This window comes from Gallus gallus, chromosome 2 (genome assembly GCF_016699485.2).
Source record: "Gallus gallus isolate bGalGal1 chromosome 2, bGalGal1.mat.broiler.GRCg7b, whole genome shotgun sequence".
In the NCBI taxonomy this organism is placed as follows: domain Eukaryota; kingdom Metazoa; phylum Chordata; class Aves; order Galliformes; family Phasianidae; genus Gallus; species Gallus gallus.
Window position 1 is genome coordinate 41,589,589 of NC_052533.1, and position 24,345 is coordinate 41,613,933.

The window sequence follows — 24,345 nt, forward strand, 5'->3', positions numbered from 1 at the left end:
GCGTAGCTCTGAGAAAGCAGCACTCTTTCCAGTAAAGGTATTGGAGTCCAATACTCCCTGACCAGGTTCATATAGGTATTCCACCTGTGGGCCGTGTAATACAGGTGAACTCAGAGAGATTTCACACTTGTAATGATCAGAGGGAGAAAACATTTCATGCTGCTAGTTGATCCGCTCAGCAACCATAGTCAGTTGATCTGCTCGACTGATGAAGCTGTTTATCTGAAACAAAGGCCACACTCGGTCCCCTCTGTGTTCCTGATGAAGTCAGCTTGTTTTGCAACAGCTGTGGTCAGTTACACCCTATATTATTTCCTGAGCTTCATGAGCACATGGCCCATGCCCGTCTCCTCTGGTTCTTCTTCCATTATAGGGGTTTATCGATCAGACAGTATTTGAGCTCTTTTCATAGCTAAATTTGCAGGTTTCTGAGCCATCATTAGAGAAACTGCTAGCTGAGAATACAGGAAAGTTCTGATCTTCATGATTTAACCATGTATGAGGTACGGCCAGCTCTATCAGTGCAGTCTGCATGGATGAAATCTTCTTGAATATAACTTCCAGTTTTACATCCATCAATAAAATATAGATAAATTAGTTCAAAAGCCAAGAATAAGGTGTTAGAAATGAAATTTACTTAATTGAAGTGCACTTGTAGTTTATCTGCACTTACGGTTTGTAAGCTTGGTTTTTACCAATTCTTATTAATTTGTTAAATCTGTGTGTATCACTCTGAGCTATTTCTACCTACCTCTTACATTAGTAGACCTACTGAATTCCTCTGGAGACTTAATTCTTGCTAAGATCTGGAGGAATTTCAGAGGAAATTGCAGCACAGTCACAACCACATTTTGTATTGCTTTTCCCAAAGCAGTCTGAGGACTCTTTCTGTGTTCCTCTGTGTCCAGCCTCCCACTTTGGAGGCCTGCTGTGCATCTGGGATTTGCTTCTGGGCATGCAGGCAGTCTAGGACTTGCTGTAACTATTAAGCATGCCTATTGCATTTTGTTTTGGTTTTTTTATTTGGGTTTTTGCTGTGTCTTGCTGTCATGTAGCCATTGGACTGGGATGTCTTTTGAGGCTGTAGGAGCACCATGTCTGATAGAAAAGCTGTGGAGGCAAAGAGCTGTAGAAACATCCACTGAAAAAGAGGTTTTTAATGTCATGGCTATAATGTAGCTCTCTGGGATCATAGTCATGATACCTGTTCAAACGGAGAGTTTGAAGATGAATAATAAGATGGTCAGAGGTCTGGACCTCCAAAACCTCTGATTACTGTGTTCTGATGAATAAGAAGACTGCATGAGTGTTATGAAGCACATACCATACCTGACAGAGAAAAGGGTTATATCCATTCTGGAAGGAGTGCTTTTCCTTACGCTTCACAACTGTGGAGCCCTTGCCCAGCAGGTGCTGTTCCCAAAGTCTCTGCACCAGCACTTGGACCCCTGTGCTCACTGACAGCTGGTAGTTCTCTGTCCCTGTGAGCTTTCAGGTTGCCAGACAGTGTAAAAGAGGTAAGCACTTGTTATTTAATTATATTACATACCCAGACGTCTGCTTAAAACTGCTCTTGTTCCTGATGCTCATTTCCACTAGGTGTTTTGGATCCTGAATTCTGCTCTTTGTCACAATACTGATCCGTCATTGTCATCCCCTGCACTTTGCTCTGCATTGCACACGACAGGAGAACTTGCTTAATAGGATCCAAGTTTTCTAAATCACTTGGTATATATTACTTAAGAGTTTGGTCATATAGAATATTCAAGAAAATGGAAGCTGTTGTTTCAGTGAAAGACCTTTTTATCATGTTGTTAAAGATTGACGATTGCTCAGCGACGAGGGAAAGGTAAATAAAAAAGGGAAGCTGATTCATGAGGCAGGGTGGGCTGGGAGGAATGGTGTTGTGCACTGAAGAGGTGCTGACTCTTTCTGCAACCTAGTAAGAAAAGCACAGGCATTTGCAAGGCAGATCACTAATTAATAACCCAGAAAAGGTGATGCTAAAGTGTAAAAGCATATGTCCTTTCTGATACAGGGAATGCAATATGATATGGCTTTGGTCAGGCCTCTGGTCAGGGCATGGCACAGTACAGAATTTGTCTGGCCTAAGTTCATTTGTACTCTAGTGAGGTTTTGCTCATAGTACAGATTAATCAGTCACTGGTTGCAATCAGGTCCGGAATGTGAATGTAGCTTTGAAGAATCTGTGGGCAGCTCACTGATGCTTTGTAATAATTGAAAGAGATTCAGTTTTACAGGGCCTGATGGGCCAGATACAAGTGGATTGAAGGAGCTGATCAGATGGATGGAAAGATTCAGGTGTTTGGTATGGTTAGCAGGCAAATATTGGAAAGTGAGTTGAGGCAATGCTTCCACTCATCTTGCAGTTCCAGTTGTGCTGCAGTGGTTCCCAAGAGCTGGCTGTACCAACCTGCAGCTTGCAACTGCGGCTTCTCATGCAGTTGGATAAGCAGTCCTTGCCAGGAGCAGAATCCCCAAACCCAGCTGTGTTTCTTTCTCTTGCCTTTCTAATGCAACTTTTCAAGGAAAGGATCCATGTTTCTTTTTAATTTCTATAACTTAAATGTATTTGTATTTTTTTTAACATCTTGGTTTTGTTTTTCTTTCTCTTTACTGTTCTGAGTAGCTCTGTTTTTACATGGCCTTTGCATTTTGTACTTGTAGGTCAACTGAGTAACCGCATGTAACACTTGAAGTACTTTGCATTAGCTAATTAGCCGAAGTGTTTTGGTCACAAGGTTATCTAAAAATAGGTTTTGTTGCAAGAATGCTCTGAAAAATTTGTAGACCACTCAGTTAACGTAGGTCCTGCCATTTGCATCCTCTGAGCATGCAGAGCTAAAATTCTCCTTTTACATTTTTTTTTTTAAAGTATCTCTGTGTCAGTGAGCCCTGGTGATTGATAATGGACTATGGAGTATCCCTGCTAAGCTGCTGCTGAACAGAACATCAGAGGTAGGATGTTGACACTCGGTCTCCAGTGGTGCTAGAAAGGGGGCAGACAGAATCTTGTAGTGTATGAGAAAGAAGAATTTCTTTGCTCAACTGTTGGCCGGTTAGACAAATTACATGTTTTTCTTCAGAAGAAAATAGGAAGGAACTCTCAATTTCCAGTAATGTAAACCTTCCAGACAAACTTGCATTAATTTTGATAAACATGCTTTAGTCACAGTTCCGTGGTCATAAGACTGATGTGCATTTCTTGCCATAGAAATAGTGGTGTGTATGTTGGAAATGGTCCAGGAAAAGTACCTCCTGAGGCAACTGCTTATTTTTGTTAGCTAGCATCCTGCTTCTTTGTTCTGTGGTAGGTTTAACTGTGAATGGGGAGTGGAAAGCTGTAATCATTGCTCCAGAAGCTTCAGCTGTGCTGCCCAACTGATACAGCAGCATTGGCTAGCACCATTTCTTTGCTCCTTTATCCATACAGAATCTTTGCCTGTGGTGGAATATGAAGCATTCTAAGATACCAAAAGATAAATGTTTGAAAAAGAGTTGCATCACAGGATTGAAAGAAATTTTACTGTATGTGGCTTGACTCCTGTGGTGTAGAACACTGTAGGTTTGGGGATAACTTCTGTTGGGTACAATAACAGATGTTACAGACGGTACTGAATACCACACAAGGAGGTGGAGGAGTCACCGTGCATGGAGGTTTTCAAGAAAAGGGTAGATGTCACACTGGAAAACATGGTTTAGTGGTATGGTGGTGATAGGTTGGACTAGATAGATGATCTTAGTGGTCTCTCCAACATCAGTGACTCTTGTAAGTCTTTCTTTTGCAGCGTGGAAGTAATGCATAGTAAAGGCAAAATTATATGTTTGCATATGGTTGTTATGTACTAGCAGATGGGAAGTGATTTTCCAACTTCTTTTTTTTGCCTTAAATCTGTCAGTGTTAACCCACTTAGTATGTTGGAAGACGGTGATAAAGGGAACAGTGATCAGTTTCTTACTGGCTAAGTAATTGGTGACAAAGTGTGGAACATAAAATTGTTCTTTTCTGAACAGTAAGTAGAGCTCAGTCTACACAGAGCTTGTAGAACTTTTTGAGAAATTAACTTGAGAGATCCATCCAGAATTGTCTTATAATAACTAGTTTTCCTCTAGAGAAGGAAACTGGCTGTAAAAAGACGTTCTGAGCCTTTATTTTTCTAATCCTGTGCTAGATTTATGGCCTAAAGTTTTTACAATGTTCTTAAAAGTGGGAGGTAGTCTGAATGCAATGCATTCAAAATCAGTGGGGTTTTTTTGAGTCTGACAAGAAAAAGTTGTCAAAATAGGCTTTGGTGTAGCACAATTCTACCATGCTAACGAGGATTTATTTGGAAAAGCCTCATCATTTTAACACTGGTGTTTAAGGATATTTAACTTCTAAAGATATTCGTGCAGAGCTTGTTAATAGTCTTTTTTTGAAGTCCTATTGATAATATTAAGGAAACGATCAGGTAAATGCGTGCCTTCTTGGAACTGATATTTGAGTCTACGGCTGTAGAATCGTAGAATCAGTAGGTTTGGCAAAGACCACTAAGACCATCCATACAGTCCAACCATCAACCTATTGCCTCCATACCCCTAACCACATCCCTCAGTGCCACACCCATGTGTTTCTTGAAAGCCTTTTAGCCATGTCCATTACTATAGGCAGAAAAAAGATTTCTCAGCACTAAAATTCGTAATGGCTGTTGGCTCACGTTTCTGCTTGCTCTTAGTGGGAAAGCTTGGTTGCTCAGTTTTAGTTGAGCATGTGGTCATCTTGGTCAAAATCGTCTATTTGTGGATTTGTTTTGAAATAGTACTTGGGCTTAATTGTTTTCAGCCTTAAATTCTGGAGTTTGGTAACCAGATACCACATCTATGGCGTTCCTTTCAGCAAAAATCAAGTGCTAGTATTTAAAGGGGAAGCTGTAAAGAAAAGAACGTGAGCTGGTAGTTCAGTAGTGTGTCATATCACAGAGGGAAGATTGTGGCAAAATTCTGCGTGAAAGCTGGGTTTAAGAAAAGAGCACATGATCCTAGAAAACTGAAACAGAAGCAAAAGTAAATTGAGTGTAAACTTCTGAAGAATGAAAAGGTATCATCTCCAGTGGCAATTTCCTGAGAACTGAAGTGTTTAAATGAAGTACTGGTTTGTATCTGTAGGCTCAGTAGCCTTAACTGTGTGTGTTCCTATTTCAGAACAGGTCACAGAATCATAGAATATCCCAAGTTGGCAGAGACCTGTAAGGATCACTGAGCCCAACTCGGTCTTTGCTGCCTGCACGTGGGTGCAATACATACTGAAGATTCTGCAAGGCAGATTTGAGTGACGCTGTCTCTTTCTATGGACTGAGTCTCACAAGCATCGAGTGTGTTGTGGACACAAGTAGTGCTATGTCTAAGCAAAGGCTGGATGCCTGCTTGGCAGACTGGGTGACCATGGTGTTGCATCACTTCCAGTGGTGAAGTCCTAGAGAGTATTTATGTACCAAAGAGTATTTTGTTAGGCTGAGAGTCGTAATGTCTGCATTCTTCCTAGCTGAAGTACCCATCATTCTGCTGCTCTAGTATAAGTTGCTCTAATGTAGCTCAGTTTTGCAGAGGGATGCTGTGCTGTGGGAGAAACCTTAGGCTGTGGAACAAATGTTTGTCCCACTGGTGCAGAATAATGTAACCAGCCTGGTGCAAGTTCTTGTTACCACTTGTGTTTCTGAAAAGCGTTCAATTACTGTGTCTTTACGTCTCATAAAGATATCCCTTGCTAGGAACAGAATTATACTTCTTTTTTTTCCCTTATGTCCAAAGCAGTTGGTGTATACTTGAAGTATTTTAAAAGAACCTCAACAAATGTTGAGAGAACGATATGGCACAAAGTACTGTGATTTTATTTTTATTTTTTCTTCCCCTGAAACGTTTTAACTCAATTTGTTTCAGTTGAAACACGTAAGTTTTTGAAAATGGTAACTTTCCAGTTAACTTTTGCAAAGATATATATTTATACCATACAGTGTGTATTCATCAGTACGTTTTAAGAAGACCTCCATGAGCGTGTGTACATAGGATTCAGTAGATACCTACCAAGTACTGAAGTTTAGGAACTCCATGGCAGTGTGGTATGTGTGCTCTGCCTGTGGTGCTTTTACCCTCATTCATTCTTTCCTCACGCCCATGGGATGAAGGCTTGGTGTGATCTTACTTAGGTAAGCAGCTGGAAGAACAAGAATGGAGTTGAATTAATCGCAGCTATCATATTTGAGTACTTGGCAGAACTGTGTGTAGTATAGAAAATGAAGGCTGTCGTAGCTTTTTAGGGGATAAGAATGCTGTAATCTTCTAACACATTTTCATACAAAGTATTTGTATTACAGCATCCACAGAGGAAATTCAAAACCTTTATTGTACAAAGGCATTAAATGGCGCATTCAAATTCTATGCAAGTGTAATGGGAAAACATTTTTTGTGGTGTGCATGTTTATGTGGTAGATGTGCTCTGGTTAATGGAGTGGCAGCAGGAAGGTGGACGAGATCTGAATTAACTGCGGGTGCAGCAAGATAGAGTGAGGGTAACGAAGGGGTGGAACGAGAGCATCGCTTGAGCTTCAAATATTGAATAAGCAAGAATTCTGAAACTCTTCAGTTTGTTTAAGTGCGGTGCTGAGCTGTGCTGTCTGTTGCTGAAATCCTGTTCTGCACTACAGGAATGTTTTTATTTCTTAAAAAGCAATGTTTTCTTGTAATAGCGTTGACTCAAAGTTCTTGTACTGTAGTCCTGTGACTTCATGTGCATCTGTGCTCTTGTTTGTGGTGTTCTTAATGTTGTTTCTCCTTTCTTTGTCTACAGTAATGCACAAATATGCCTGCTTAAACTGACTTCATCAGTAGGTAGAAAGTAGGGGCAGGGAGTGAAATTTAATCTGGAGTTATTACCTTCTGCCCAGTTATTGATGGTATGGAGCTAAAGGAGCATGAATATGTGTAACTGTAAGGATCTTTGCTGTGGCTTAACGTGTAATTACAGATGCAGTTCTCTCAGTTGTACATCCAGTGTTTTGGTGTATAATGGCACATATGGTACTGCGTGAAAATAAAGCAAATCTGCAGATCTTTTTTTTTTCTAGTGCAAATGGTTATTGGAAAAGATTTTTCAGTGGCATTAATGCTGCATTGCTCTGGCATGTGTTGTTGAAATGTTAGTCCTTCTTTTCCTTCAGACTTTGGTTTTGTTTCTAGGTTGCACGTCTTGAGCAAATCCCTGATGGTGACAATGAGACAATGATTCCTGTACTGTCCTCAAAAAAAGCAAGTGAATTGCCAGTTGATGAAGTTGCAAGCATTCTGCAAGTGAGTAATTCTGCTTCTCTTAAAGCTGTGCTGATGTTACAAAACGTTTGGCGTTTCTTAAGGACAGTTCTTGTCACTGAAAGCCGTTTGATATCAAGCAGTTTGATATTGTCTGTTTCTAAAAGGGTGTTGATCTTTACATCGTTGCTTGAAATGCTATCTCCAGTGCTTTGGAGGTAAATTGGTTATTGGAGTGGGGTGGGAACTTGAAAATGTTTGGGCTTCTCAATACTTTGAAGATTGCATGTTTGTTAAGAAAACTCTCCTAGAGTGTGAGATTTTTTTTTTCTTCCTGTAAAACTCTGTCCTGTTTTTCATAGCTATCACTTCGTTTTGTTATGGAATTCTTAATGTCCTTAGTATATTTTGGCAGCTTCCATTTTAAGAGGAGAAATGGGATAGAGAAAGCTACCTATTGACAGATTTATGAACCATTGAATTTGGGTTAACTTTCTTGATAGATGGTCTTTTTTCATCTTCTGTATGCTTGACTGCTTGAGGAGTACACCATGATAGATATTGCCCACAGACAGCTCAAGACTTTGAAGCTATTGCTGTCATTTGGCCGACTAGCCAAACTCCTGACTTAATTCTCAAGAGTCTGAGCTGTGCCCACAGTTTGGATCACTGATAAGTTTTCTGCAGGGAAGACTAGCAGTCATTTAGAGATGTGCCACTGCATATGCTGCTTTAGTTTGGTGAATTTTGTGTTGAATATTTTTACTGTCAAATATTATTTTAAAACAGTGAGTAGTTAGCTTTTATCGGCATACAAACAGCAGTACCAAGTTTGTCTTCCTGATGGCTAAACCTGATGGCCAAACTTTTATAATCTAAGACCCTTTATTTAAGTGTTGAGATTTATTTTGAAGCCTGTCTTTATAGTGTAATTGCTGACTATGTTATTCTTTGTGTATTTTAATAGGCTAATCTTCAGAATGGCTTGAAAAACTGTGAAGTGTGTCATAGACGGGCATTCCATGGATGGAATGAATTTGATATTAGTGAAGATGAACCTCTCTGGAAAAAATATATTTCCCAGGTTGAGATTTTTGTCTTTTCTGCTTTTCTGTTTTAATATTTGATCAGTAATTTTACGCTCTATTCCGTAGCTTTCATGTACATGAGTACATTCTGATAAAAGTGGGTAAACTGAAGTTGGGTGAGAAATTGTCTTCCATAGCTTGCATCTAATTTACCTATTGAAAAAGCTTTCATTTGGGTGTAGAGATGAGTGTTTGGATTACATGGTTTGTTCATGAATAAATGTTTGCATCTAGCAGAAGGCTGCCATCTGTAACTAGATTAAAGGCTGGAGAAGTAAGAGTTCCTTATAGGCAGTGGCTTCAGCATGAATTGCATTGGAAACAGACACAAATGTTTATGACTGGAAAATGCTTAAATGGAATATGAAGTGTGAATAACTAGATAGGCAAAGGAAAATTTGAAAAAGCAAAACCATTGCCTGTGAACTGAAGGTGTGGATGGAGTCAGCCTACTGATTTATTATAAATGTGAGCCCATCCAGCATCCGTGAATGGTGTGAAAGTGCCACTATGCCAATACTTTGCTTCTCTTATGTGTCCCTGGCAAAGTTATTTAAAGCAGTTTTTCAAACAAGAGTTTTCTAAGGAATTTATGTTAAACATTTTCGTTTAACATAAACGTTTCCTGCAACTTGTCTAAGCAGCAGTACATTTAAGTTCTAAAGTTCTAAGTAATTTTGGGATTGGTGATAGCAGTGGGAACATCTTTATGTACTAGCTGTCCTCTGGTACTAATGCTTCATTTTCCCACCCATAGCTTCAGTTAGATGCATCAACATGCTTCTAAAGCATATTATTGAAGCCTATTTTAGATAGCATTTATTAAGATATGTATTTGCTTTGGATGTGCTTGTCATATGTGCTCTTGAATGTCTTCTGCTTCTATTGTAAGATTCACTTCTTTTGTAAGACTTCTCTTGTTGACAGCGTTAGGAACAAGCTGTCATGTAGATGCAAGATCCTTCATTATTTTAGCCTTAGAAATTTGAAGAAAGCATGTGATCTAAAATGAAAGTTTGTATCTTGGAAAGCAAGAAGTCATGAATTGGAAATTATGAAATTGCCTTGGTAATAATAAATTGCTGGGAACAGGATCTGCCTGTTGTTACCTCAAGGATGTTTTGAATGCATTTCAGGCTTTTTTGTATGTGTTTAAATGCAGTATAAACAAATAAGGAGATATTTTGACTTTGAAAATAAGGATCAAGAAATGTTTTTCTGCTGCCATTGAATATGGTCCATTCAAGGCCTTTGATATTTAAAACAACCAACCCTCAAATAAAATTTGAACTGTACAGAGTCAATTCTTTTTAGATGTGCTTTAAGGTGTAGATAAAATAGTCTTTCTGTATAGAGTATTGCTCAGTGACTCTTCTGTTTTGTTTCAGTTTAAAAATCCCCTTATAATGCTTCTCCTGGCATCTGCGGTCATCAGTGTTTTAATGCATCAGTTTGATGATGCTGTCAGTATCACTGTGGTAAGGAACTCAAATCTTATCTTCTGAAAAAAATGCTTCAGAATGGGTGGCCACTTTTACTTTGAACATCACATGAATGCTAATACGGGGTGGGATTTGACTGTAATTAATTGAGGTGATTTATCTATTTTTACTTTTGGAGGATACTGGCATCTTGATGCACATAGACACAAATTGTGAGATGCTGATGTGAGGCCAGGGGAGCCAAACTGTGGCAGGTAGCATGAGCTGTAGAAGGTGATATTGCCTCCAAAAGAAGCATGTGTAATTCAGTTAGCAATATTCAATGGAAAGAGGGAAAATATTTTTTTGTGTGTGTGTGTATGTGTGTGTGTATATATATATGTGTGTATATATATATATATATATATATATGGTTATTTACTAGTATTCCATTGCTAAGGCTATTGTTAGTGTAAAACAAGGCAGAAAAAGTTGCTGGGTTTACCTTTGATTTAGTTAAGAGTTCTAGAAGAGTATTTCTCTTTCAAAATGGTCATATTTAGTTTTTTAGTAATTACAAAGGGTGTACTTTCAAGATATGATTCTATCTTCAAAGTTATGGGCCAGCCAATAAGAAATGACTGTAACAACTCAATTTGAGTAACAAATTCAATTAGTATAACAAAGCTCAATTAGAGACTGTATTGAGGGAGGAGGTCATACTTTAAACAAAATTGATCTTTCTCATTATCTAATAGACCTCATTCATTGACTCATTTTCACACTGCATGCGTACGAGCCCCGTGATGTTTATGTTGAAGTGTTGTGACCAGAGTTGTGTGTGATGTGGAGGAAGGTTTACTACTGATGCCTTTCCACTCTTCTTGGATTATTCCTACAGGGCAATTTTGTTTCGCCTCTTTGTTTGGCATCTTGGCTGTTCAGGTTGTAGTCAGTGTATTGTCTTACTCCTTGGTAGTCTTGGGCAGAGTTCCCAAGTTTCTTGTACATGTTCTCATAATTGAGATATCCTATGGCTCCAGACCAGTTCCTCAGCTCACTACTTTATTTCTAGTATTCAGTTTATTCTCAGTCTGTTATCTAGTTACTTGATTTAAACCAGATCTGATGCTTTATGACAATTAACATGGCAGTGAATACTTCAGTCAGGCATTTTTTTTCTATTTCTTTTATGGAACTCCCTCCACTGCTGCTTCTTGCTCACCTTTTAGAAACACAGAACAGTTTACCTCCCAAGCGCTGGAAGTTTTACTTCAAAATCACCATCTAGTTATCAGTCCTATTTTTAGCAGGATCAGCTTACTGAGGCACTTGGTTGCTACTGAATGGGCATAAATAGACAATGGCGTTTCTTTGTTTTAGCAGGCCTGGGGGTTAGCCAGTCATTTTGAGCCTGAGAGTCTGTTTCTAAACCATAATGCTAATGTGTAGTAGTAACTATGGCTGGGCAGAAGCAAATATCACTTTCATTGCCGTTTGGATTTCTCTTATCTACTTTTCTTTTCTTTCAGGCAATACTGATTGTTGTTACAGTTGCCTTTGTTCAGGTAAGACATCTGTTGTACAAATGAGGTTATCGCTTTTATGTATGCTCTTATATTTAATAAGTAGCTGTCCTGATGCAATGTGCAGCTGCACAGTGCTCGATTAAAAAGCTCTGCGCTTTCATCCAAGTCTTTTGCCTTCTCTGAAGTGCTTGATTTGTCCTACTTTAACATTTTTACATCTGTATGGGTAATTTAATCAGTGACAAAAGAATGCATGTAAAGAAACATTCAGATTAAACAATGTTGAAGTACTTTAAAATACATTTTCTATGAAATTTAGTATTTTAAACATATCGCTCTGGCTGCAATTTTGTATGGAATTTTACCCCCCTAATCTTGTTTCCTAAATCATAATAGAGTTGTTTTCATTCTTTTAATACCCAGCTTTACTTAGTGTGTGCCTAAGGCAAAATAGCTTTCTGTTTGTGCTTTGTAGCATTGTTTATTTCCTAATCTGTGTGTTGAGTTAGAGATGAGGTGTATTGCCTTAGTTCTCCAGGGGTTAAGAACATGAACAAAGTGGTTTTGGTACAACTTTGCTAAACTGTAGAACTTGATTGTGCATCTGATCCCTGAGTTTAGAAGTATTACCATTACATATTACAGAGCCCTGAAAGTATTAAAGGAGAATTCAAAGGCCCTCTTCTAGTCTTTCTCAGAAACTGCATGTAGACACATTCTTCAATCTGAAATTTTAGCATTTGGACCATATTTGCTTTTTTAAAATCGATCTAATAAGGAGCCACTGAAGGGCATATCTTAACTGAGTCTTTGTAAAGTTGTCTTAATACAACTTTTAGAATGAGGTATGTCCACATCTGCTGAAATGTCAATCTTGCCTCTGCAGGAGTACCGATCAGAAAAATCTCTTGAAGAGCTTAGTAAACTTGTGCCTCCAGAATGCCATTGGTATGGAATCATTGTGTCCTCTCTCTCAAATTGAGTCATGTTAAGTTTAACGTGAAATGAGTAGAATAAAAATGCTTTACTTTAAAACACCTTTATAGCAAGCCATTATGATTTTAAAGAACATAATTTGCTTTGACTCGTTTTAAAGATTGTTGTATGGTTCTAGAATAATACTCTGGCATTTTTGCCCATTGGATGCTTCAGATGATGTTAAGTGATACCGACCTTCTGTAGAAATGAACAGCAAAATTGAAATTGTATTTTGCTGAAACCAGTAACACTTCAGTGCATGGTCAGCACTTTGATTTTCCCAGACAAAATGCCGGAGGAGATGTTGTTATGCACTTTGACCTTGTATTTACACCTACAGTGTGCGAGAAGGTAGAGTGGAACACACGCTTGCGAGAGACTTAGTTCCAGGTGATACAGTCTGCCTGTCTGTTGGAGACAGAGTCCCGGCTGATCTACGTTTATTTGAGGTATGCAATATAGCATTAATATTTCATAGCACTTCTTCTTGTGAGACAGAGTAAGAGAAGATATGCACTGAATACTGAACTGCAGTAAGTATTTTTGTTTGGCATTCACAGCTAGTTGGATTGAAATTGTGAAATAATTAAGCTTGTGATTGTTGTTGCGCATTGATAATACATATTCTTTTTGATTGTAGAAAATAGGATTTTCTGACTTCATGTGTGTAATCCATTCTTGAAAACTTTAGCATTCAGAAGAAGTATTCAACTAAACAAGTCAAAGAGTTGTTTTCGGTCTGAATTATAAGATATTTTGGCAGCTGTTAGCTACTGATTTTTTTTCTGTCTTTATTTGCATTGGTCGTTAGTATATAATTTTGATGTTCACTAAACACTGTGCTAGTTTCAGTGCTGTTTATAGCACTGAAAGTGTATAGGTGATGCGTTTGGATGTACTTCGTGCTTTCTCTAAGAGACCTTTGGCTTGGGTGCTGTTCATAGGGATTAGCCCAAATCACGACTATAGAATGGCAAAAAATTTTGGCTGTGGTAACACAGATCAAGCCTGTACTATTTACACAACTTGGTAAGACCTTAATTTACACTGTTATGTCTTTTTTTTTTTTTTTTTCCCCATTCATTATACACAGTTTAAGCAGTAAATGAGATTTCACCCACCTTTAGCCTTGTGCCTATTTCCTGGTCACTCCTATGCCTAACCTGTCTGTACATGGAGAAAAAGCGTAGGCAGGTTACTTGGCAAAAATATAACATCCTGTCAGTCTCTCCTGTTTGTGGCCTAGTAGTTTCTTCTTTCCCTTCAGCTGTAGGGCTCCTCTTCCTTGCTGAAAAAAGATGAATAATCAGTAGAATGTGAGCATTACTTTATTTTAGAGCCTAGATCAGTTTCAAGTCCTTGATACAAGGAAGTATGAATAATATATATAATCATAAAAAAAAAAAGTGTTTTGGTGTTTCTGGTGAATATGGCCTTGCAAATCACTTGCTTACCATATAAGACCCCTTTCTGAATATTTAGCGGCTGGAGTTGGGTAGAAAGTGATCCAATTAAGGATTAACTGGAAGATGTATTTTTTCTTTAAGGAAGTACTTTCGTGTGCACATATTTTTATAAAAATGTAGAAAACATCTTTACAATCTTACTGTAATGGTGAGTTCTGCTTTCTACATTTCTTATTTAAGATATCTAAGGATCTGCAAGCCAGAAGTTGTTACATGAAAATAAGGCAGTTGGACAAAGAAAGTAAGAATGTAGTTCTGCTGTTAACTGCACTGGGGTTACTGCAGGATTACTGTTCTACTGTGTTAATGAGATGTTAAGTTCTTCCATGAAAATATCCTATCTTTGAGGAAACTCCCTCAAAGATGCCAGTGCTTGGATGAAATCTAACCTTTTGACTGTCCTTGCGTTGGAAGCTGGTATCACATCACATTTATAAAGTGAACAGTGGCAAATAAAACTTTGTAAAGGTACAGGAATGAAGTCTTCAAAATAACGACTCGTAACCCTGAGCTGAATTTAATGATTGTAGAACAAATTGTGGTATCTTTCATGCTTCCATGGGTCAGTGATTGAGACTTTTTTTGTTTTCTTCTGCTAAAGCTTTTTTTTTTTCTGAATATGGTGAATAATGGAATTAGCTGTTCCTTAACATCGCTTGTTTTGGAAGAATCATCTTGTCCCAGTGGGCATTGCTCGGGGATGGTTGACTAGAGGGAAGTTGTCTTTTCAGATAAAGAATGAGATCACTACAGCATGTTCTCATGGATACTGTCCTAGAAATTTGTAGAAGCACTAATTAGGTGCTGTTTACTTTTCAAAGAAATGTCTTTGCTGGGCTAATCTTGTAGGACAATCTTATTTTTCAAAACATTATTTGAACATTACTGGCCTAAGTTTTCTGCAGGTTAATGAGACATCCATCAAGTTTTCTAACAATGTCTTCTAAAGCTAGAATACTACAAGAACTAACGTGACTGTAACATCTTTGGCTTTGAACAAAATTAAAGTTGGTGGAGATGACAAATAATTCAGAGCTCATGGATAAAGCTGAACGGTAGCACTGTGGTAACTTCATCTTGTTTAATCTTGCAATCTGAGGAATGCAGTGCAAATAAAGCATTACTGTAGAACTGTTGCTAATTGTTCTTTATGGCTTTGATTGAAAGATTCATTGCAGTTTTTTTTTACAAGTGTCACTTTGCTTTATTGATACAGCATCCATCTTTTAAAAATGGGTACTCTCCTGGTAACTACTTGAGAGAATAGCAGGATTAGGGGGATTTGACTCTTCATAAAGCACTTTAGTGAAGGTACAGTTCTCTTCTTAACATTGATCAAGTTATTTTGGCTCTAGGAGCATTTTGTTGTCCAGCTAGAACTGGATAGCTTCCAAGTTAACTCAAAATAAAGCCCCCTCAAAAAACCAAACCAAAAATGTTCTTTAAGCTCAGAGTGATGTGCTATGTGTGATGGTACCAACTACGGTGTGACTGATTCCTATTTACTCTTCGCAAGGGATATCCTTTCAAAGAGATTTGGTAACTTAATTTTATCAAGCATCCTTCACCACTGCTTTTCTCAAGAAGACTGTATTAAAATCTAGTGATTTAGTCACAAATAAGAGCTTTAAACTTCTTAATAACACAAAATTATGTTACTTGGAATGTGTCAATAGAATTCTATGATTTAAGCTTTGGCTCTATTTAACTCACTGAAATCAATAGAGGATTTTAGGATTGATGTTGATTGGGAAAGAACATTTAAATTCTTATTTTTGTATGGTATTTTTCATTTTACATTCTATGTTTAGAGAACTTGTTTTGTGCCTATCAGACAGCTGCGTAGCTTTAATGGAACTTTAATTCCTTTTTCTCTTTTCCTTCTCTAACCGCTCACACATGCTGCCAGAAAACCCCTCAAAAGTGAAACCTAAAGGAAGGACATTTTTACCATTTATCCAGTTTATCTTGACTCTTGCCTGAATAGCATTTTCCCTGTAGGGACTTCGTGGACAAAAAAAAAAAAAAACCCTTTATAACATATATTTGTTAGCTTGTTCCTGATCGGCCACGCTAAGAGGAAATGGACAGGGGAAGAATTGAGAGGATAATATGTCTTTGCATTTGCATTCCCAGTTAATTATTTTGTTTGCCAATGGAATGCATCAGTTACAAGCTCTTGACTGTTTTATAGAAAAAGTCCTGAACATAAAATGAGGAGTAAACTTTGACTTTGCAAAGTGAGTGCATCACTGCAACATTCTGTAGGAATGTTTGTTGCTTTGTTGGCCTGTATAATAGGGTTGATATTGACGTATGTTTTTTTTCCATGTGAATAAATTGGATATAATTTTAACGGTCAGAGTTGGGAAGTTTTTATTACCACTTCCAGCTGCTTATAAAAGATGATTGCCATGGCTTTTAGTAGTCTGTTTATTTTGTTTCCAAAGGCTGTGGACCTCTCTATCGATGAATCCAGCCTCACAGGTGAGACGGCTCCCTGCGCTAAATCTACAGCTCCTCAGCCAGCAGCTACCAATGGAGACCTCACTTCAAGGAGCAACATTGCTTTCATGGGAACATTGGTCAGATGTGGGAAAGCAAAGGTAAAATTATGAGCGATAGAGAAGAATAACTTCCATGTTTTAACTATTTGAATAACCCTGGTTCTTATTTTTAATGCTCACTTACACCAGTTGATAACTGTTCTTTACTGGCTGCATATATTTTCATTTTTCTAAAACAATAGAAATGAAATGGAGTAGAAATAGAAATATTTACTGGAAATATGGGTGACTTTACCATAACACAGTGCAAAACTGTTCTCAGTGGTGCTTTTTCAGACCCTGGAAGTAAACTTATAGTCAAGAGTATTCAAACTGGGAGGAAGCAGGTGTGAAACTGCTCTATCTACGATGTGGTATTCCCAAACTTGTAGAGCTGCATTTGTGTGTTAGAGCATGAAGACCTGTGGTTGTGGTTGGTGTTAACTGAGTGTTGCACTGTTTAGTAACTACCTGTAACAAAACCTAAATACTTCAGCAGTACACAGAATAACACCTTGTTTCAGAGAGTTGAAATATTTTTGTTTAAACAAAAGTTCTTCTTATTTATATCAGTAGTTAAAATTACAAAGACAGCTAACAAAATCATAGCAGACTAAATGGCATTTGCCCAGTATTTGAGTCAAATCACTACAAAACAATCACTAACGTTAAAATTAAACTTTAGATCTGAATTGACTTTTTATTTATTTGGGCTTTTTAGGGCATTGTTATTGGAACAGGAGAAAACTCTGAATTTGGGGAGGTTTTCAAAATGATGCAAGCAGAAGAGGTAAGAGTGAATATCTAGAAACATGGGTGTATATTTGAGAGATGTACATTTTGTTCATTAAAATTAGATTTTTGGGGTTTATTCTATAGGAACTTTGTTAGATTTAATGACTGTGCTTTTCATGTTTTTCTTTTCTCTAGTTAAAACAAATCTTGGCTCTTGAACATGAAAGTAATAATTGAATTCAGTGTAACGCATTATCCCTAAGTGACCTAAATATGTTATCTTTGAAAATAATATTCCAACACTTTTCAAGAATGGAACAACTTTTACTGCATTTAGAACAAGTGTGTTTTTCAAGTGGAACTGAGTTTGTACAGAAGGGATTTGTATGGCAGATTTGTGCACAGGACTATGTTTCCCCTCAAAGTTTGTATCGTGTACTTCAGGGTTGTATGTGTTTTCTGCTGCTTCATAATCTCTAGCTTATCCTCCTGAAGTTATGAAGCTCGCTTTGACTTCAGTATACCGAATTGCTGTAGTCACTTTCTTTATTGTAGCGCTCTGATCCACGCAGAAGTCAGTCTCTTGAGTGCTTTGTGTTCCTGTGGCCTTCTAACCTCTTTTCTGGCTGCCTGACCAGCAGAGGGTCGGAAGGTGACAGTCTGTCTCCAGCTGTCAGGACATGATCAGGCATAGTATAGGCAGCACTTTCTTTTTCCCGAATTAGATTTCTGAAATGTGTCAAAACGGAGCTGGTGAGGCATTAGATGTGTCGGCCAGGAGTGTACCACTGACCTCGTGTTGTTAGCTGCAGTGCCTTACTATCCCTTTCAAGGGAATACTGCTGTCCAGTCACCCAAAGTGGAATCCGCTTCATTACATGTGCAAGGAAAACACAATCCATTCTGTGGGTTTTAGTTTGTATTCTAACATTTGCAATTATTAATGAAAGAAAAAGTATGTGAGCATCTGTACCATCAACATTCTGAAATATCAGAGTACTTCGGGGTTATTTTTGATGGTTATTTTTATAACAGTATTACTTCTAAAGCAAATTTTGATGGTAAGAGTGAATTAAACTATTAAGTCAGCTTGCCCACATAGTGTGTGCACTCTTTTTGCCTTGACTTGTGCAGCAGAGATTTTTACAATTAACCTGTTTCCCTCCTATTGCCGCACTTTCCATACTGTAGTCCAGCATATATTAGTTGAAAAAAGCAACAAAGAAAACGACAAAACAAACAAAATAGCATCCAGTGTAAAAATCTCCTTTCCTAATATACATACATATGTATATATGTATGTATGTATATCAGGAATATCTCAGGAATATATATATGTGTGTCTGTGTGTGTGTGTGTGTGTGTGTATATATATATATGTATATCAGGAAAGGAGATTTTTACACTGGATGTATACTGGATGTTTTACACTGGATATATATATATAACTGGATATATATATAATACATATATATAACTGGAGATATATATATTTATATATATATAAAATGTTGTTTTTTCTTGGTATCCCACTCCTGTTTACTGTATTTTTGGCACTAAATATTCATATCGTTTCTTATTTGGCTATTTTTGCAGCTAGTTAGCAAATTCTTCCCGAGGTAGAATTGATCTTTCGGGGCTTTAATGTTTCTGCCTCCAAAAGTCGGTTTTGTTCTTGTTATCAAGGACTTTTATGTCTGGAAGAAATGTGGTTGATTATGGTTAACCTTGCATTTTTTTTTTTGCAAAATCTTTTGAGATGATTTTTTATATTAGATTTGCTGTAAAAATCACAAAACTCCCAAGGGATATTTCTAAATTTCAATTAGTTTCCTTGAAGTATTCTTCAAATTTCTAGAATTCTACATGATAAGGGAACAAAGGAGCCTGTATTTTCATTCAGTGAACGTGTGGAAAAGTACTATATAGCTGCATCTTAGTCAAGTAGTTTCCAAGACAGGGTCTTGAAATTTGCACACCTGAAGAAGTATTTGATGTAATTATTTTTTAACTTGTTAACTGTTGGATGTTTGCTGTTCACCAAGGCTCCAAAGACACCGTTGCAGAAGAGCATGGATCTCTTAGGAAAACAGCTTTCTTTGTATTCCTTTGGTATAATAGGTAAGAAAATCTATGCAGATACCTACAATTTACTTTGTGACTGACCTATGGTCCTGAAAAGACTGAGGGACCTGGTCTTTTTGGGTATTATGACATCTAATTGTATTCTCTGCTGTTTAATGAGTTCATGCAAGTAATCATCTGAAGATTAATAACGTAACATAAGTTTCATCATAAGGGTGTTTGCTTGCCTCTTTGCACAAACACGGTGTTCTATCTTCTAAACCCTTCCTTTCAAATTGCAGCATGTCTTATATTCTAATTCAGAGTGTGCAGAAGGGAGTACCTCACTGCAGGTATGATTGGGCTGCTTGAGTGGCAAGAACTTTCTTCATCTTTGTCATAATAGTGGAGTCATGATGAACAGTGAAGGAAATAACAGATTTTTTTTAAGCAGCTTGATTGAGTTCTTTTTCCTGTTAGGCTACAGTACATGATGGCTTTGTATTTATTATGACAACTATTTTCTTTATAGGAGTTATTATGCTGGTTGGCTGGTTGCAAGGAAAGCATATCCTTGATATGTTCACAATTGGCGTGAGGTAAGATTTTTGTCATGTAGGTTGTGCATTACAGGAAGTGTTTGAAAGCTTTTGATGTATGTTATAATGTACGTCCACACAGATTCTGTTTTTAAGTTTAGATAAATAATACAGAGTGAAAATAGACTTTGTGCTGCAGAAAAGCAAGCTAATAATAACTCTTAGTGATATGGTAGCTATTTGTCCATCTTCTCATATTGTGTTCATGTTCAGTGATTTCTGAGTGTTATTGAAACATCTGTAAACAGGCAATAAGTAGTGAGAAATTCAAATTGTACAACTGAGTAAATAAAATATAGTTTTGTAACTAATAAAATGAAGTGAATGCAAGCCTCGTGTCATGTGCTAAATATTAACTGAAGAAGTACGTTATGGAAACTTCACCCTAGGATACTGTTTGCTGAGAATTAACACATTCTATATGCTCTAATTCTCTACTCTCAGAAAAGTTGCTGAGTTGCTAATTACCTGGATGGCACACAAGGCAGAAGGGTTTCTTTAAATAACAGAGAGCATTTATTTAAATAACAAGATCTATGGACTAGTGTTTGTTTTTTTGTTGTTGTTTAAATAAAAAGGGTCAATGAAAACTGCAACTTCAAGCACTGTATGAAATATTGTGATCTCATTTACACTACTGTCAGTTATTTTTAATATTTTTAATGAAATTCTGTGTTAGTCCAACACTTGGCATGCTGCCGTAGCACAGTCTGCAAGTGGTAGCTGTGGATCACTGGTCACTAGAAGTAATGATGTTTTCCAATTCTTTCCAGTGCTGACCACACTGACTCTTCACAGTCTGGGCTGCTTTTCAGAAAACTAGTTTTCTATATCCAAAACAGATGTACAGTGTTTTTTCCCCTCCCCCCCAATTGTGTTTGCTTGAGTCTAAGCCATTGCATGTTGTTACTGTCCTTAAAGTGTGTCTTAATGAGTGGTATACAATTAGAATCAAATGACAGCTGTTTCCTTTTGCTTTTAGCTTCCACTAACATAGCTTTAGAAGCACCATTCTCAGCTGTGAATACATCATTTCTGTGTGTTTATCTATGACATTCTAAGACAAGGTATTTTGTATTTTCGTTTCAGTTTGGCTGTAGCTGCAATTCCTGAAGGACTCCCAATTGTAGTAACAGTGACGCTGGCCCTTGGTGTGATGAGAATGGTGAAGAAACGGGCTATTGTAAAGAAACTGCCTATTGTTGAAACTTTGGGTATGACAAGACTAATTCAGAGATGGTATTTTGATATAAATCTTAGGAAATCAACTGGAATGTTAATGGCCAATGGTAAAAAATACAGCAGTTATTCTTATTTGCTGGCAGTATGGTGGTACCATTTCTAAACTGAATGTCTTTTACCTGGGTTGTGTGCCCTATAGCCACTCAGTGTTTTAATTGCAGCTGTCAGTCCGTTGATTAATTGCATGTCATACTAATGACATTCAGTACTCAAACCTGCATGTGTAGTTAGATGTGTGGAGTACTCTTGGTTCGTGGTAGAACAGTGAAAATATTTCAGTGGAAGTATTTTTAGTTTGCTCAAAGATGTTCCTGTCAAATAACAGACGTGGGAAATGGTTTTTAAACCAACTTCTTGGCATCAATTTGGGAATGTTATTTTCAGTTGGAAACAAATCCAGGTTTAAACATTAGAAAAAATGTTATAATGCACCTTAAGGTTGTTATACTGTTCATACTAAAACTTTAGGTTTCATCTATTAAAATGACTTTGGAAACATTCTGTGTGTGTGGCCTCAGTCGTGAAATATCATGCATAGGACATGGAAATGAAATAGAAATAGTGTTTTAGGTAATTCTGCTGCATTTTAGTTTTTCCTTTGAAGACTGGAAATACTTTTTTTCCCAGTGCCTTAGCAGAGTTTCATGAGTGTTGCAAGGTTTTTTGTGGCTTTTGCAATTCTGGCTATTGGGTCCAGGAATGCCAAAACAGCAACACTCTTTCAAAATACTTTTCCCGAGTTAAAACAGCATGTACCTATTTCCATATTTCTGTAATCATTTTCAATCTCATTAAAAATGGCTGCTTTAGGAATAAGTCACACCTTACCTGGGAAAGAATGCTGCTAGGAGTCTCAATTGAGATTTCAGCAATAGTTTGAGATGCACCGGAGGAAAATTAAGGAGGTAATGAATGGATGCACTTCAGGCAACTTGTGAATTTGGGAATTTAGCTACTTTTTTTGATCTATCACACAACCCTGTAAAGAGCCTTGTACAAATACTCATAAGTAGTTGAAAATTGCCTGTCTTTGTTCAATCACATCTTGTTGGTTTTTTCTTTTCCTTCACAGAGACAGCTGCAGTATTTCTAGAAATTTGTTCTTGTTAGCTACTCACTTTATTCTAAATAGGCCTTGTCTTACAAGTGCTATTTGGTTATTTTAGGATGTTGCAATGTAATTTGTTCAGATAAAACTGGGACTCTGACAAAGAATGAGATGACGGTTACTCACATTTTTACTTCAGATGGGCAGCATGCTGAGGTATGTAGTGAGACTGTTAGACTCAAACTTTGCTTTTACTTCACTGCATTTATCATCTCAAATACTCTTGATTATATTGTTTGTAAAGCATTAATTAGGGTAGTGTAAATTTGCTGTATCAAATCTTAGTTCCTTGATTTCTGGCTAATTTTGTTCTTTCATTCATTTAGTGTTTCAGACTTGAAGCTGTGTTATCCAAGCATTCTGTAGTTACAGAAGGGTTTGGGTTTGTTTTCTTTCTTCTATAATATATAGGTTCTTGATTGCTGTATGTCATAATGAAAGATGCTGAGATGCAGTACAGAGATTTGATGTTCTTCTTTAGAATGTTTTGCTGCTGCAGGTGCATAAAAATGAAATTTAAACATTAAGAACATTTAAAATAGGACAACTATCTAGATTTGGGCTAAAAGTCAATGTATTGTGTAAACCCTTCAAAATGAGTGTAGTGTCATAATTACTGTTTGGTAACGAGTGGAGCTTAAAGTAGGAAGAGGACATGAAGCAGTGGTTGAGGTGGAGCAGTCACTACAAAGGCTGACGTGAATGCCCAGAAGGGAAGCAAAAACAGTAGAAATAGAAGAGCAGCAGGGGATGCATCTGTATGTGGTTTCATGAGAGCATGTTTCAAACAAGTTCTTAAATTTTCAGATTCCTCATGTTTAGGGTTTTAGTCACACTGTAGTTAACGGGGAGACCTTGTCACTAACTTTTATGAGAATAAATACTGGATATTTTTAATTCTTTGTGTTACTTACCTATATTTGCCTGGTACTTAGTTTCCATTCTTAAAATTTTGTAGGAATGCTGTAATTACTTTTTTTCTTCATTCCTAGCATAATTTGTTTATAGTGATATTAAATCACTTCCCTTTCCCAAGGGAAAGAGAATTTGAAATAGCTGTTAAATATATTACCTGTTAATGCTGTAGGCCTGAAGACTTTTTAGGATTCTAGTTGGATACCCACATTTTATACATTCAAAATGTGATTTTACTGCATTTAACACTTCTCAAGTCTCAGCTGAGAGGCCATTGAAGTATCATTTTTTTTCCTCCTGCGTGAAAGTAGGACTCAGCTGTGTACTTCCATTCGCATGCAGGGGTATGCATTATTAACCAGGGTAAAGGAGAACAGGAAAAAATTAGAAAGCAGAAGTAAGAAGAATGAGGAGGGAAAAAAAACAAAAACATGTCCTAATTGAGTAAGGAGACAACATACACTGCATTTATTTATGCTAAGGAACAAAATGGCTACACTTTTGAAAATTAACATCCAGTATATTTCATGGAAGAACTCAGTTGCCCTCAGAATTTTTTTTCTGGTCTAATGCCTGCTATATTAGATGCTTAGTAGGAGGTAAGCTGTTGGCTAAAATCCATCACTATGAATGGCTTTGCTTTTGGTTTTCTGTATTTTGTAGTGAAAATCTGAGATTAATGTAAATTTCAGTAGGTTCACAAACTGTTTTATGTACTGCCTTTGACTCTTTGTCTTACAGGTTACCGGGGTAGGTTATAACAGGTTTGGAGATGTGATGCTTGATGGTGAAGTTATTCACGGTTATAACAACCCATCTGTTAGCAAAATTGTTGAGGTGAGATACTGGCACAAAGAGGTGACTTTCAGTTGATGATGGAGTAAGAGCTGTACACAACAGTTACACTGTGTTGTCTTTTCTTCGTCATCTTTTAGGCTGGCTGTGTCTGCAATGATGCTCTGATAAGAAACAACACCTTAATGGGGAAGCCAACCGAAGGGGCTTTAATTGCACTGGCAATGAAGGTGGGTGTTTGATGGTAATTTTTGATTTGTGGCAGGTGTGTAGAAATAAAGGTGTTTTTTCCTCAATTTTCCCTTCATTTTTGACTACTAGATTTGCATTACAACTGCTTATCTCTTGTGCTTCTTATCTGCTGGAAATCTTTGGGCATGCTGAAAGATAATAAGAAGTTATTAAGTTATTTGGAACTGAAGTAAAATCTCTTTTTGCATGCAATACTGTCATTTTGCCCACCAGAGTATAATTTACCTGTTGAGTGTTGATTTTGCTGTCTCTTTCCAGTTCTCATCAGAAGCAGTAAGAACCTAATGATGGACACACTGGTGTCT

At 37.3% G+C, this 24,345-nt stretch overlaps 1 protein-coding gene across 13 annotated transcripts in view; it reads left to right on the top strand.

The window, feature by feature from the left end:
- ATP2C1 (ATPase secretory pathway Ca2+ transporting 1) overlaps positions 1 to 24,345 on the top strand; it is a 100,370-nt gene that overhangs the window by 62,823 nt on the left and 13,202 nt on the right. For 11 of the 13 annotated variants that reach the window (XM_046931754.1, XM_046931756.1, XM_015281756.4 and 8 more), the window contains 14 exons: positions 7,234 to 7,344; positions 8,270 to 8,386; positions 9,779 to 9,868; positions 11,344 to 11,379; positions 12,227 to 12,288; positions 12,659 to 12,767; positions 16,235 to 16,390; positions 17,052 to 17,120; positions 19,111 to 19,186; positions 19,662 to 19,728; positions 20,818 to 20,942; positions 22,137 to 22,234; positions 23,735 to 23,830; positions 23,929 to 24,018. In XM_046931754.1, the coding sequence (XP_046787710.1) occupies positions 7,234 to 7,344; positions 8,270 to 8,386; positions 9,779 to 9,868; positions 11,344 to 11,379; positions 12,227 to 12,288; positions 12,659 to 12,767; positions 16,235 to 16,390; positions 17,052 to 17,120; positions 19,111 to 19,186; positions 19,662 to 19,728; positions 20,818 to 20,942; positions 22,137 to 22,234; positions 23,735 to 23,830; positions 23,929 to 24,018 (1,302 nt within the window). Of the gene's footprint in view, positions 1 to 2,896; positions 2,980 to 7,233; positions 7,345 to 8,269; positions 8,387 to 9,778; positions 9,869 to 11,343; positions 11,380 to 12,226; positions 12,289 to 12,658; positions 12,768 to 16,234; positions 16,391 to 17,051; positions 17,121 to 19,110; positions 19,187 to 19,661; positions 19,729 to 20,817; positions 20,943 to 22,136; positions 22,235 to 23,734; positions 23,831 to 23,928; positions 24,019 to 24,345 lie in introns of all 13 variants that reach the window. The other 2 variants (XM_046931765.1, XM_015281759.4) reach the window with 1 other exon arrangement.